The 15,099-nt window shown below is 35.0% G+C and overlaps 1 protein-coding gene across 6 annotated transcripts in view; it reads right to left on the bottom strand.

Annotated features, from left to right (window-relative positions):
• The window catches only part of Nrx-IV (neurexin-4), a 283,070-nt gene that overhangs the window by 31,842 nt on the left and 236,129 nt on the right, over nt 1–15,099 (bottom strand). For all 6 annotated transcript variants that reach the window (XM_081749018.1, XM_081749017.1, XM_081749022.1 and 3 more), the window contains 5 exons: nt 12,865–12,990; nt 9,042–9,130; nt 6,978–7,092; nt 4,871–5,026; nt 3,436–3,582 (listed from right to left, as the gene is read on the bottom strand). In XM_081749018.1, coding sequence (XP_081605144.1) covers nt 3,436–3,582; nt 4,871–5,026; nt 6,978–7,092; nt 9,042–9,130; nt 12,865–12,990 — 633 coding nt within the window. The remainder of the gene's footprint in view (nt 1–3,435; nt 3,583–4,870; nt 5,027–6,977; nt 7,093–9,041; nt 9,131–12,864; nt 12,991–15,099) is intronic.

The following is a 15,099-nucleotide window of genomic DNA, read 5'->3' as shown; positions in this document are numbered from 1 at the left end:
ACTTGTAGAGCAATTTTTAAGCTTTCCAATGGTGTTTGTTTCATGTCTCTGTTGTACATATTAACCATTTTATGACAATTTTTAATAATCACTGTAACTGAAAAAATGCCTTTTTAAAAAATTTTTGAACATCCTGTATGGGGACACATTCAGGAGGAAAGGGGTAATATTTGGGATATTTTCACCTCCCACTGTAATAAAGCTGTGCACAAATTTTTACAAAAATCTGAAATGGTTAAGTCTGATGACTTGTTGATTTGACACGGAATATTACTGTAGGACCCAGTAATATTTGTTCTGCTTCCTCCTTAATTTAGTTTCCATGGTAATAATTAAAGATGCAAAGATCCTTCGCAATTTGCGATACATTTTTCAATTTGTACTGCATTTCCATGTTTTTGCATCGCAACCCGCGATGCGATATCGCTTAATATTATATATATATATAGTCGTTAGATTATATTGAGCTGAATAAAATGGCTTGCCTGATGATGAAATTAGCATGTGTAGGCTTACAGAAAAACGATTTTTTTTTTTTTTTTTTTTTGTGGCGCTAAAAAGAACGTCGTTTGTTGCCAATCTATTGCAGTTAATAGTCCTTATTCTTTCCGAAGAGATTATTTATGAAAAATATATACTCTTAACTAGCAGAGTGCCATCTACTGTGGTCCGATTTCTGTTAACAGTGACGCACATACTACTTTTGAATAAAAGGCATAATTTTCAAAGCACATTTCGGTCTAACACGAGTGAGAGCACGGTCTGCTTTATCTTGTTAAATTTTCAAGATTTTAAAGTTCTTTTTCTTTTCTTCAGTGTCTGAATCTATTATTTAACTTTCGTATACTTAATATAATAACAGAATTGACTGAATGGAAGTCTACGACCAGCACACACAGACACAAATAGCAGAAATGTCTCCGTATCATAGCAAGTCAGTTTTGTCGACTATCCTGGAATTGATCATACAGTTTGGTGACAGTCTATGCCATCTACGTTGCGACAGCAATGGACAACAACTCTGTACGAGGAAAGCGTATTGACTATACTTACTTAGTATTATTAACAAAGTATTAAATATGAAGGGAAAATTGAGGGAATAAGAAAGCATAGCAAAGAAACTTTCACGAAAAAGTGGATTTTCCTAGGTTGCTGAACAGAATTAAGAAAGAAAAAAAACATCAATTTTCTATGGAACATTTTTTTTCTTCTTCTTAAATCCCCTATGGAGAAAGAAAGTAAATACTACGAAAATAAGATAGAGGTTTTGAAAATTAGATGTAAACAAGAATGAAAAACATTAGCTGGGTCGAACAACAACCCAATGACGAAGCGTTGCAACAGCAGGGAAGCACAAAGTAATATCAGACATAATTAATAACCAGATTTTTTTCCGAATTTCTCTGAATTTGCATCCGTCAGGCATACATGTGATATTATTCGAAAGCATGAAAGCATGATTCATTCTGAAAACAATGACGTACAAACTATGCAACTAAGGTAAATCGGGTACAAGTAGGAGTTTCCTAAAAGGAAGTGTGTAATGTTTTCTTCTTCTTTTAAATACTCAATACTAAGAATACAAGAAACGCACTATATACTATCGGTAGGGCATTCCTTTTGGAAAATAATGTTTAAACTGAAATTTAATTTTTTATTCGCTTGTAACTACACTAAGCTCTGTCTTTCGCTATTTGAGATTAAGTTAACAGTTTACAAAGAAGGAATCAACTATAAACTATCTGTCTGTTATATTTTACAATTACCTTCTCAAGTAAGTCCATAAGCATGTGAAATTGGCCACGAATATGTGCCCTCTCATCACATATCTGCGTTATCACATTCATCTGAATTTGTTTTATGAGGGCAAGAAAGAATACTATAGTACAGAATTGCCATGATTCAATTTTAGTGTAATTTTGAGAACTTCAGCTATCATATTAAAACAACGACATGTGAGTTCGATTTATTTCAGTTCAATTTATGAAGAGCATTCATATTCTACTTCGTTTCAATACTCTAATCAATGAATTTTGTAATGAACTTATTTGTGCATTATTTTTGGTGTGCCCAGCTCAGACAATTTAATCATTTCATTTTACAGGCTGCTACTTTTCCACGCATAGTGTAACTAATCGTTGTACGTTCTTGAAACGGATATATCAGCACCGAGGCAGATGATGCAGCCAACGGCCTTGGCCATCAACAGCAGCCAATCACAGTACTACCTGTGCTTACGTCACTTTGGTAGGTGGGACTCACATGCGCAGCGGGGACAAAGAGGAAGCTGCGTGACGTAGCCGGCATTCGGCGCCAAGACATTCTACGAAAAGAAGCATTTCATACTACGAAAAGAAGCATTTCATACTCACTGCGACAAACAGTTCACATAACGAATGTAAGGTTTTGCATATCCATTTATATTTTTGTAATCAGAAGACATCCACATTTTCTGTTGATATAATTTGTCCATGTCATTTAAAGAGATATAAAGCTCTCGAGCTTGATATAAAATACAACCACTGTTTTATGCGTATCATTGGCGTTATTCTGACCCGTAAATTGTCATCTCGTGTTCATTTTGGTAAGCATGGTGCAATATATTGATATGAATGGATTTTCATTATTTTGTGTTCTTTTTCAGTTCAAATGGTGCTGAAGTTTAAGGTTTTGTTTGAATTTTTGCCTTGGTGTGGTTAGCGGTGAAAGAAGCTATTACTCTAGTGATAACTTGTTTCGTCGTTAACGCTCGGGTGAAATATTCGATCAATGACTACCTAATGTAATGCTTACTCTACTTGGATCGCCATCCTATGGGGTAAACATCACAATTTCAATATTTCAAACTTTCTCGATACGTAGAACTTCACTCCTTATTTTGTTGCAAAACACTTCAGATAAATGGTGTGGATGAGTTCTCTCAAGCTGTACCGAAATGCCTCACAGATGTATACTTGAATTGGCCTGCCCCAGAAAACAAAAAACTTTTGAGTGACCAGTGAGTGGGGGATCCGATTATGTAATGCTTTAACTGTAGAAAGCTAGTTTCTTCATGTTAGTTTCGCAGGTGAACGCAACAAGTAATCGCTTTAAAGAGGATATTCATGCTTCTCTCTACTCGACCATTGAAAAATACTGTCGTTAAGGATACTCTCTGACGAATTTTTCAGTATATACAATTTTTTCCATTAAGGTAAACTTAACATAATACACTGTGAGGCAACGCGGAAGATGAAGATGAGCAACAGCTGAAAAAAAAAAAAAAAAAAAGCGCGCGCCAACTAAAGAAAGAAAAAAAAAAACTACCGATAAACTGGTCTCCGACTACATGAACGATTTGGGTCAACAACAGACGTGTGTTTCTATTACACATCGTAAAACAGAGCATTTACTAAATACAATTCTATCTTATTTATAGTTTTATTGTGTACTTACAATCTCCCTCACAAGTCAAAGGTCCTAGTGTATATCGTCCTTCTTTATCATCCAATGGAGTTCCTGTGTCGCCGAATCTGAGTTGTTTCACTGGCAAATATTCCATTTGCGTGATATCACCACTATCAGTCAACCAACTATCCAAACCTAAAAATCAATTTTAAAACAAATGTCGTAAGAATCTGTGAAGAACTTGTAAGTGCTACAAAACACACTATGGTTAAGACTTTCGTTACCAAGTCACCGGATATCTTCAACTCAACAATCAACATAAAGCATCTGTCTTAATTGTTGCAAGTAGATACTTGCATTGTAAAGAAATATCAATACTCCAAAAACCCTCAAAAACCTTCCATTCTCGTCTGAAGGACTGGAAAATGGAGTAATGAGATCGGGAATGCTTGTCACGAGTGATTGAACTTCTAACGATTTTACACATATTGCTAGCTCTTTTCGTATCTGAGATACATTAAAACAATTTAAACATAAAAGACTAAATAAGCAGTAATTACAATTAGCTAATTTGCTCCAACCTAATAAGAACTCAGCACCAAACAAGAATTTACTCCTGGATTACGCGGCATTACAAGATTCAAAATGCATAACAAGTTTTGTGCAGGTTTGTTCAATTACATAATATTATTTACTTGTAACATACTACTTATAACAACTTATTTTAAATATATTAATACATTTACAAATGACGGTCTGAGATATTAATTTACTTTATGGTTCATTTATAGTACTGATGGATACAAACTACATAACAAAAAGACAATTTTAAAACAATTATCGAACATTAACTAAATAAAAGTATATTATCAGGCATAGAAATAAGTTATTAGTAAGTTATAAAATATTCAATTCTAGTGTAAATGATAATACACTAAGATCTCCGCCAATATCGAAGCTTTTCCTGTTAGGAAAAGGAATGAAATAGAATTCTCGTATACATGTACACTTCCATAACGAAACTACGTAAAAGGCTTTCAAGAATTGCTGTGTACCTGAATATTCTACCTACGAACATGGAATAGATAAACAGACACACCCTTTTAAAAACGAGAGTTCCTTTTTTAAAAAATAAATATTAAAACTATTAATAATAACTTAGTTGTATCTTAGATACACATAATCCCCCCTCCCCATTCGGAGACATTTAGAGGTATCCGCATAGTTGGAGAGCTGCTTTAATTCAGAGGTTACGAACATGAATCTACAAAGGGAGAAACAAGGCGATGGGAGCCGATGTGGTGAACTACATATCAGCCAATTGAAACTATTCTACATTATAGCTTTTAGTATGTTCTAGTATCAAGAATTTAAGTTTATTAGTCTATATTCACTTAAAGTATCAACTATTTACTTTATATCGAAAACCGAAACTATTATTCCTACCTGTATCCTACTGTACACTACTTTGTATAATGCTCACCTGAGTCACAATTACACCATCTTGTCTGGTCTACACAGGTACCTAATATCCCACATTCACATTTCCTGGAACCTGGTAAAGAACCACCCCAATAATCCATCTTTTGATTATAACGTGACACCCACCAAGAAAATGGCCTGAAGTTATCTTCTTTTGCTGCAAAAATCATAATAGAAAATTTGTCAAAATTAAAAGCATCTTTCTTTAGCATTTTTTGCAAATTCATAAGTCAATTACCGATAGCATACACAAGAGCATATTGTAGCTGCCAATAGAATTTCATACTTCTTTCTTAACGCAACTACAACACAATTTATATTTTATATATATATATATATATATATATATATATATATATATATATATATACACTCTCCATTATGTATATTTAGGATTTAGATTTCTGGGCTTTCGGCATCTATGGCCATGTTAGCCCGTCATGTTTGAGGAATGACATCTCTCGGCGAGCAAACTATCCGAGGAAAAGAAAAAGAAGGAAGCGACCTGGGACCTTTAAGTTAGGTACCGCAGCAGCATTTGCCTGGTGTGAATAAGGGAACCCCAGGATGGCTGGCCTGAAAAAGCTTTTTATACTTTGATAGTCGACCGAGTGGCCCCACTGGGAATCGAACTCGGGACCGCTGGCACAGAAGGCGAGTGTGTTAGCGACTATGCTACGCGGGCCCACTCTCCATTACGTATAGGGAATTATGTGATACACAGCCTTGTAACACTAAAAAACAAACAAACAAACAAACAAACAAACAAAATTAACAGAACACACTGCATTGAATTATTTTGGATTTGTGCCAGGTTTATTCCTGTTAACACCAGCTTTAAATTAAGCGGACACGTAAACTCCTGAAAACATGTTATGTTATTTCTATAAAATAGTAAGTTTTCATTTTGTTCTAATTCTCCCAATCTTAAGACAAACAATGCAAATACTGCTCTACTTCAGTTGCCTTTATTAATATTGATTTATCCATCAGATATATCTTCATCTGTTAATGATTTTTCTAATCGGGTATGAGCTAACATTTGTGTATAATTGTATGTTCATGCTTTTCATGTTTCTTTTTCTTTTAGAGATTATATTAAGACAGATTTAGCAAGACCTGAAATACCGAATACAAGTTAAAACTCAATTATTTACTCGTTTTACAAAGATACTATATAAGCTAGTATTGCGAAAATATTGTGAAACAACACAATTAACTGTAAATTAGTGTATGTGGTATTTTGTCAATTTGTGTGCCAGTAGAATATAGAATAATGACGTATTAAGAACCGTTTGGTCTGACTCCGTCGTCCTTCGTTCTCTGTCTTCGATATAAAGAAATTTATCCAATTCGATGTACACAATCCAACAGAGTTATTTTTTTAATGCATCTAGATACGACAAAGAATGTATACTAAAATGCAGTATAATGTATGCAACCTACATCTTAATGTTGCCACGAACCGATCTGACTTGTGGTACGTATTGCCTATGTTCATTTTGGTCCACTCCCGCTACTGTAAGGCTTCTATATTAACTAATGAAACAGCGAGAATTAATTAATGAATCATGATATATGTCATTTATGAATGAAATACATGCAGCGTCGAGATATCGAATAATACGGAATATATGAATTGAGATGTTAACGTTGAGGATGTGTAGCTACGATGAGTAAAAGTTACATACAGGGTAATTTCTTATGTTGGATACCAGTTGATGGTTCATATCATCAACGGACTCACTGACTGACAGTGCATATAGGTATATGAATAAACTTGCTCTGACGTGAGCAGGTATGCCATGTTTTGCAATTTGCATTTTGAATTATTTAGATCTATTTGAAAATATTTTGTTGTTACTCCTCACTCTTCCAATGGGCCTCCTTCACCCATACGTGCCTGCGATCAAGCGAAGTCTGTTTTCCAGAAAAAATCTCGATGGACTCATACTGACCCAATTTCGCTGCATATCGGTAGTTGAATAAGATGGACATGAAAACGTTTCTTGTTCTCGCACGCAGAGAGAGTTCACTTACATTTCACAGAATTCAAGACAATGTTACAAACTACTTTTGTACTCGTATATATATTCTAATGTATTTACCTGGACTATTAAGCAATCGAGATTTCCTACATGAATACTGTATCCTTTGCGAACAAGACGTTGATCGATTAATTAAAGCTTCCATTTGCTCCATATCAGCATCGTACATTATTTCCTGGAACAAAACATCAATTACTGACCTTCCAATTTGAAATTATTTTAAATGTTATATTTATATCTATATAGACCTACGATGTTAATGACATGAAACACTATTTAATAAGTCTACGACATAACATTGAGCAACTGTCCATTTAAAACGCTCTAAAACGCATGCACTGCTCGAGTTTTGATCTGTGAGGTAAGATGGATTTTTTATTCGTCATAACGTCTGACACTAAAGCACCTACCTATACATAAAAACGTCAATAATATTGTTATTAGTAAATATTAAGATTACTATAAAAATATTAATTTATGTTAGTGATTCAACACTAAGGTCGTTTTATACCGCCATGTGACGATAGAAGTAACAAAAAGACTTTGCAAAAGACCTTTACTGCAAGAAACAAACAAAAAACTACAGAAGAACTGGCGAATAAATAAATAAATAAATAATGTGATGGGGGCTAAAAATATTAAGTTTTATAACGAGTTCTGACATTATGAAAAAGAAAGAAGATTTTTGTAGTTTGTTAGATTTACTGCAATAATTGTATTGGTTCCGTATTGGTCTTCTTAACACGTTAGTCGGTTATAAAACAATGGTCATACTCTTGCTAGTATAAGAATCGTTATACGTAAAGTTGATGATTCGACATAGTAATTTGCATAGTTAACGCGTGACAAGTTTTCTGGATATTTCCCTAGTTAAATGCCTTTTAAAAGCAAAACCTCTTCTGAGTACATTATGAAATATACAAATACTGAAGACGGAGTGTTTCTAAAAAAAGAAAAAGGGTGTAATTTCCAAAAAAATCCTAGTCCTAGTGATAAATGAAGGAAATAATCAATATTTGGTCACACTGTATCCTCTGTAGGTGCAAATTCATATAAGCTCGGAATGAAAAATTGCACGACCTGACCGAGAATCGAAACCAGCTCTCCGGCGAGTCAACTACTTCTGCCAGAGCATAACATGAGTTGTGATACGGTCCATGTAACAGCATAGATCTCAAGAGTAAGGAATATATGGTTGATCAGGAAGAGGACTGGAGAGGGTAATGGTTGACGCGTCAGCGCAGGAGTCGAAGATTCGGTTTCGATTTCTGGTGCGGTCGTGCAATTTTTCATTTTCTGAATGTACAGCATTTTAACTGACACATAAGAGTTACATCGAAACCGTAAACCGGTGTTTCTCAACACTTTTGGGATCGTAGTACAATGGCTCATCGTTTCTAACAGAAGAGACTTCGGTGAGTCAACAACGAGACGGTGTGTTTGTCAACATTGAGGTCTCGAACACACTTTATCTGCAAATACGTATACTACATGTTCCCTATTTAATTTTCCTGTTCTACGAAATAACGCTAGAATTTTACATAAAATATTAGACATAATTAATACATACAACATGTCAGAAAATTCAGTACCATCACTTTCTTATTTGATTATTCATTTTTAAGATAAAAACCATTCTCTGATTCACGCTAAACACTTTCGATCTATTTCAAGACACATTACTATGCCGTATGCCACCCTTCAAGAAACAAGACTTCAACAATTTGTAAGACCTTAGCAATATACATTTTCACCAGGTTCAAAACTCGGAAAATGAAACTTGAAACAAGTTGAGTAAATTTTCTTTACGTTCACCACTATGAAAGACTGACCTTACGAGCTTCGAACTACGTCGGGACCCAAATCCAGCGCGGTTATAGAATGCACAGATCAAACTGAACAGTCCTTCTGCACTCCACTATCACATCTTCAGAAGACAGAGATTACGAATCTTGATTTTTGAAACGAACTTTCATACTAATGTGTCGATATGAAAATTGTTAATAATATAATGGATTTTAATTATTCCTTTCATTTCTAAGTAAAGTTACTAAGCAAGAATTTTTCTCACTAACTACTTCTAACCAAATAAAGTACTATTCATATACATCATATTAAACCTACCTGTACAAAGCTCCCTGGGTCTTGAAAACCGTCAACTGGGGTTGTCTGTTCATTACGATGATTTACTATTGTCACTGTGCTTCCATCGGCTGTAAAGAATGTAAGAAAATACAATATATATATATATATATATATATACTACACAAACTTAAACATAAGTTTGATAAAATACGAGAAAGTATCAAGAAGTTCGTGCAATCACCCAGAAGAACTACGAACCTACTCGGACATGCGTATTATACCTTGTTTCTTTTAAATCAAGCATACAAAATGCTGATTCCTAGGGATAGTTTTTGTTTTCTTTCCATGACTTTTTTTTTTTTTTTTTCAAGATAAATCACTCAAGGTGCAATGATTGACAAACCTGAGGCACGGCACGTTTTCAAGTTCCTGCAACTCTGGGAAAATTAGCAAAACAAATTCACGAGAAGGTGGAAGCAGCTTAAGAAAATAAAGGTTATTCCATGAGCTGGCATTCAATTGGAAACAGGAATTTCAAACTGGACACACGACCACTTTGGATGCCCAGATCTGGAAGACAATCTTTCATAGATCATGCTCTCATGACGGAGATCACACTGAAAGATGGGAGGATAACTATTAAAAGCGAGCGTTTGGACTAAAAAAGCTTATTAGTTATGGATACGTATGGAACATAATTTATAACCAGCTGCATCTTTAGAAAGTATCAGCACAGCAGATGCCATAGTTTCTTACCACTTTCCAGAACAGAATTAGGCATGAAGTATGACGCTGAAATATTGTATCAGTATGAGTGAGCGTAATGAAGATGACATTTCTGGCCAATTAGCCTCAAATGGAAGAAAACTGAGTAAATCTTTATGATCCAAAAACAAAGGAAACGAGCAAACGCAGAAACACCCCGCTCACTCACCCGTCATATGACAAAAGGCTGCCGTCAAAGTAATGGTGTCCGTGTTCTAGCTAGGACTGCGAGGACAGACTACCTAGGAATCATCATGACAGACTATCTTCCAGAGTGTTAAATTATTACTATTTAATATTATTCTAATCTCCTAGCTCGGTAACGAGAGGAATCGAAAATCAAATATTGAAAAATACTCAACAGAAGGGTGTTGCTGGCAGACAATGCACCAGTTCATTCAGTCACTGCATCCATAGCAAAGGCGGTTAGCACATGAAATCTTGCCTCACCCTCCATATTTACCGGACCTAGCACTAACTTTTTTTTTTCCTCCCAGAAATGAAGCGTTCACTCAAAGAATGTAGTTTTAACAACAGGGATGCAGTCATTTCTGATGGGGAAATGTGGTTTCCAAGTCTTCTACAAAAATGGCTTACGCAAGGTGGAGAACTGCTGGCAAAAATGTGTCAGAAGCATAGCGACTACGTAGAGAAGGACTAACGGTATCATGTTTTCAAAGGTATGCACAACTGTTTTCTTTCAGGTTACTGTACGATCTTTTTGATACCTCCTCGTACATCAAGTTACAATGCAAAGTTTTCTATTGATTGCAGGTTTAGTACGATTGTTTCGTACCCATAACTAAAACTAGTCTCAAATATTCTATATGGACTCTATTGACACGAAATGTACGAAAATAATTCATTCTCCTAACTGATACTACGCTACAAAATAAAACGAATTACGATGGCAGTTAGTTTTTTTTTTTCCATGCTTGTGACGGGTGCTATAATAAATCTGTAAGCTAATCATTTGGAACCAAAGGAGACCAATTCTAGAATACGCAGAGCTGTTACAGTGCTCCTGACGGTAACTTACTATGCTTTATTATAACGAACTAAAGCATAACGACATGTTTACAATTGCGATTTTTTAGGTTCCTTCCCTTTCTCCTATTTAATGTGTGATAAAACATTTCATTTTAACGTATCTACTACTGTCAGTATAACGACTGGAAAGTTCGTCTATTAGCCTAAATAATTTTTTTCTTTAAAATATAACTGAAATCGATTCTGTTTTCTAATAAACATATTTTCTTGTTACATGATTTTACTATTCAAGCGTTATTACATGCAAGCATGCATGTATGAGATCGGTCAAGCAAGATACTGATTTGAAAATAATCAATGAATGTTATTTCATTAAATAAACTTTGCGCATCTTCCAACGTAAGAAATAAAGAACTAAATCGTGATGAAGATAAATTTTCTCTTATTATAAAATATTAAAAACTAATTGCGATTATTAAGGATTTGTTTCAACTATGTGTATGTTCATTTTAATATAACACTACCCTTTAAGAATCGTTCAACACGCACTTTTAATTAAAACAAACAGCTGCACAATAAATGAATGAATAAATGCTAACTATACTTCACGCTGCTACATTTACACTCTTTCACTGTTTAATTACACATTTCGTACTTTTCGACTACAAATTTATGTTGAAGTAATGTAGATTCTGCAGTAGATACAAGAACAAGTGATTTCTTGAGTATTGCCTTATTTCAGTATAACAACATTTCACTACGTCCTAAACTCTGCTCACCTACTACGAAATTATCTATCCATCTTCTACACGTGGTTTATATTTATAAACATCAATACACGCTTTTCATTATATACAAACCACGCCCAGAAGGTGGCATAAAACACTGTCTCAATCGACATCAGTTTCGGCTGCTCTTAGCTTGCCTGAAGCTCTGAGAGATTTAACCTAACCCAAATCTCCTAGCTTGCGTGGAGCTTTGTAGAAACTCAACAATTCGCTTAGCTTGGGAGAATCGAGCTGTACGGGACACCAACCTCTCTTTGCTTGCATGGAGCACTAAAAATTTTTAAACCACCTCCACTCAGATTGCGTGAAACTTTGTGGGAGTCCCTCCCTTGGGAGCATGGACCTACGAACACCTACTTAACCCAAACTACTTAGTAAACTTAGAATTGTCTTAGGACCACATTTGTAGTAACACTGTGTTGTATTACATGTAACAGGAATTTTATAGTAGAAAATTGTGGGAAAAAAACAAATCCCATGTGCTGAAATGCCTGCCTACTACTTTACCAAGATAATTTCACAATATATTCATTCTTTAAAAACAAGCTAGAAGAAATTTGTCTAAATATAGCAACGTCCTAGCCGCACTGGAATATCACTAGTCGTGAAATCAGTAGAGGAAAGATCTGTGGCCATTCGTACTCGCCAGATAGTTGGCATTAGGCGCCCGTTCAGCGTCGTAAGAGTTATTGGACGGCTAATCTCATGGCCTAAGAACGAAGTAGCGAACCCCGGTCTTTAATTTAAAAAACGAGGGAAGCTGAGTGCTGACCAAACATCACCCTCAAAAACATTAGTGTCACAAGCCGGCTACTAGATCTTGGGCCACTTGAGAGCTGTAGTGCCAGGACTTTTTTTTAAAGTATAACATCTACTGATAATATATATATCACAACGTTCGCATTCAATATTGAGCGCTTTCTCTTGCTCAAAGTGATTTACTCTATTAAATCATTTAACACCAAAGTTGATACAGGAACTTGGTACAGTTCGCATGTGCAAAGATTACCTCACACAGAGCAAGTCCTTTTCTACCAAACTATCCTGCCTCACTTTCTTCACGCCAGAATTACGACATTTTTGCATAATTCTAATTTTAGTGATTTTACACGGGTACGTTTAATATATAACAACAAAAATACGTTATACCTTCTAATGTCAAAATCCAATATACCAATGTAACATAGCTGGGTATGCAATTTGAAACAAATTAAAAAAAGAAAAAAAGTCAATCAAAAATAGAAATATATTTCTCTATACAACAGATAATGATCACTGTTTATTAGTATCACAATAAAATTATAATAATGTATACTTACCGTAATACTCGCAGGTAACAGGGAAAGGGCGAAGCGGGCCACTTCCATCAACATCGATCTTGATTTCACTCCTCTGACTAATTGAATTCACATTTTTATAGGCTTTGCATGACAAGGGATACAATGCTGGAAAGCAAACCACAAAAAAAAGTTAACATGTGGTATGGTGCAGTAGTGATAATTAAGTATAATTTCTCCTAACTTATGACGTCACTTAGAAGATATGCCTTCTATTTCTATTCTTAGCGTATATCTTCCTCTCACTAGATAAGAGAGCTCGAAATGACGAGGACACAGAGGCTATCTGTGCAAAATTACAACAATATTTTACATAAATGTAAAGAAGAAATGCAGTAATAATTTTTAAATTGTTAACTGCTCAGAATCATACTACTGGTTATTCAGAAGTGTACATTTATTGCAATTTTACGTAGAAATTGGATTAATTTCGGACACGATATGGTTAATATATGGTCTAAGCACAGGCGTCCCTAGCGGGGAGACGTGTCCTCCAATATTTTGTTGGGGAGATGAAATGTATCAATGCTGATCCGTATGGAAGAAGTAAAGAGAACCGGAATAAATAAAGCTATATCTGCTGTTAAGTATTAGGTTGGTGTGACTGAAATATCCCTACGTACAGAAAGCATAGGCTAATGTAGTTTTTTCTTTATTTTAATGTAAATAGGTTCCATTCTCTTACTTATCTTTGATATATTTGTTCTTTAAATTTTCCTCTTTCAAAAACTTAAACAAAAGTTTGAATTATCTCTTTCATTATAATATAAGACAATGCAAAACATAACTGTAAGTTCTATATGCATCTCACGACTTTGGAACCCAACGGAAACAAATGAACAACAAATACTGACGGAAATACGTCATGCTTATTTTATCTATTGTATTTGTAAAGCTAGTATGAGGATTCCTTTGGCTAATAATTCAAGCAAATTCATATTTATTCATAATTTGGCGTAAATTTAGTTAGAATCTACTAGGATTCTACTCGTTCCCGTCCCCCTCAATTTTAACGTGCCAGAGAATCTCATGGCCTAATGAACTGTAATGCTTACAGTGGAGAAAACTGTTGAATAATGAGGAGCAAATAAGAAGACACCACTATCATAGTAGAACTGTTTCATAAACTACAACCGAATCAAATCTAAAACACGTTTACAGGCACAACAAATTACCTGTTCATACGTAGCTTTCGTAATTATACGAGCAAAAAATCAATATAAATTTAATCTATGTATGTATATTTCATTCTTATGCAATTTTCCAAATATTTTGAGAAATTCCCCCACGAAATATTCACTCCAACTGGCATTACTGTTTAGAAGGATTTCGCACTTTCTACATGTCTATCGAGAACTCTTCTGTATGCTCACTGGTGAGAATTATTAGAACGTTTATGCTTTATTAAAACATTTCTACACATTTCCATTAAAACAATCATGCTGAAGAATGACGTGCCTACTTGGTAGTTTTGAAATTCTTTCTTCACTTTAACATCACGATTGTTATTTATTAATATACGAGGTGCGACAAAAAAGTCCCCATCTGCTTTAACACACTTCTTCATTCCCTGCTGCCATTGCATGTAACTTCCCTGGAAGTCGTGTTCTGTAAGGGTTTGTAGTACGTTTCCTTTTTTTTTTTTCCCTCCTAACCTCGTTAACGGAGATAAAATTTATCCTTTTCAACTGAGATTTGATTTTCGGAAACAAAAAGAAATCACAAGGTGTTAAATCAGACGAGTACGGTGGGTGTTCTAACACTGCAATGTTTTTCCGAGCCAAAAATTGCTGTACGGATAGGACCTTGTGAGCGAGTGCATTGTCCTGATGCAAGATCCAGCCACTTTTCCACAACTGTAACCCTTTTTTTTTTTTCGAATGTTTTCACGAAGCTTTCGCAACACTTCAAGGTAGTAACGTTGACTTATAGTTTGTGCGTCATTTTCAATATTTCTTTCGGTTAAAGAAGAACGTGGGCAGCCTGTTCGTTCATCATCATCATCACAGCTAACCCTCCAAATACCTTTTGTGCCACTCAAACACTTGTATCCTTGACATGCAAGCTTCACCATAAACTTTCTTCTACATTTGAAATGTTTCAGTTGCAGATTTTCGAAGTTTCAAGAGAAATTTGGTTTTTACAAGCCTTTGTTCTACTTTCACGGTCGTCATTTTTCGCCACCGCACTGACACACGTGTTCACTTTTTGTCTCGC

The sequence above is a fragment of the Thermobia domestica genome, chromosome 2 (assembly GCF_964235325.1).
Source record: "Thermobia domestica chromosome 2, izTheDome1.hap1.1, whole genome shotgun sequence".
Taxonomy (NCBI): domain Eukaryota; kingdom Metazoa; phylum Arthropoda; class Insecta; order Zygentoma; family Lepismatidae; genus Thermobia; species Thermobia domestica.
The sequence above is the reverse complement of the archived record's forward strand: the minus strand, read 5'-3'. Positions and strand labels throughout refer to the sequence as shown.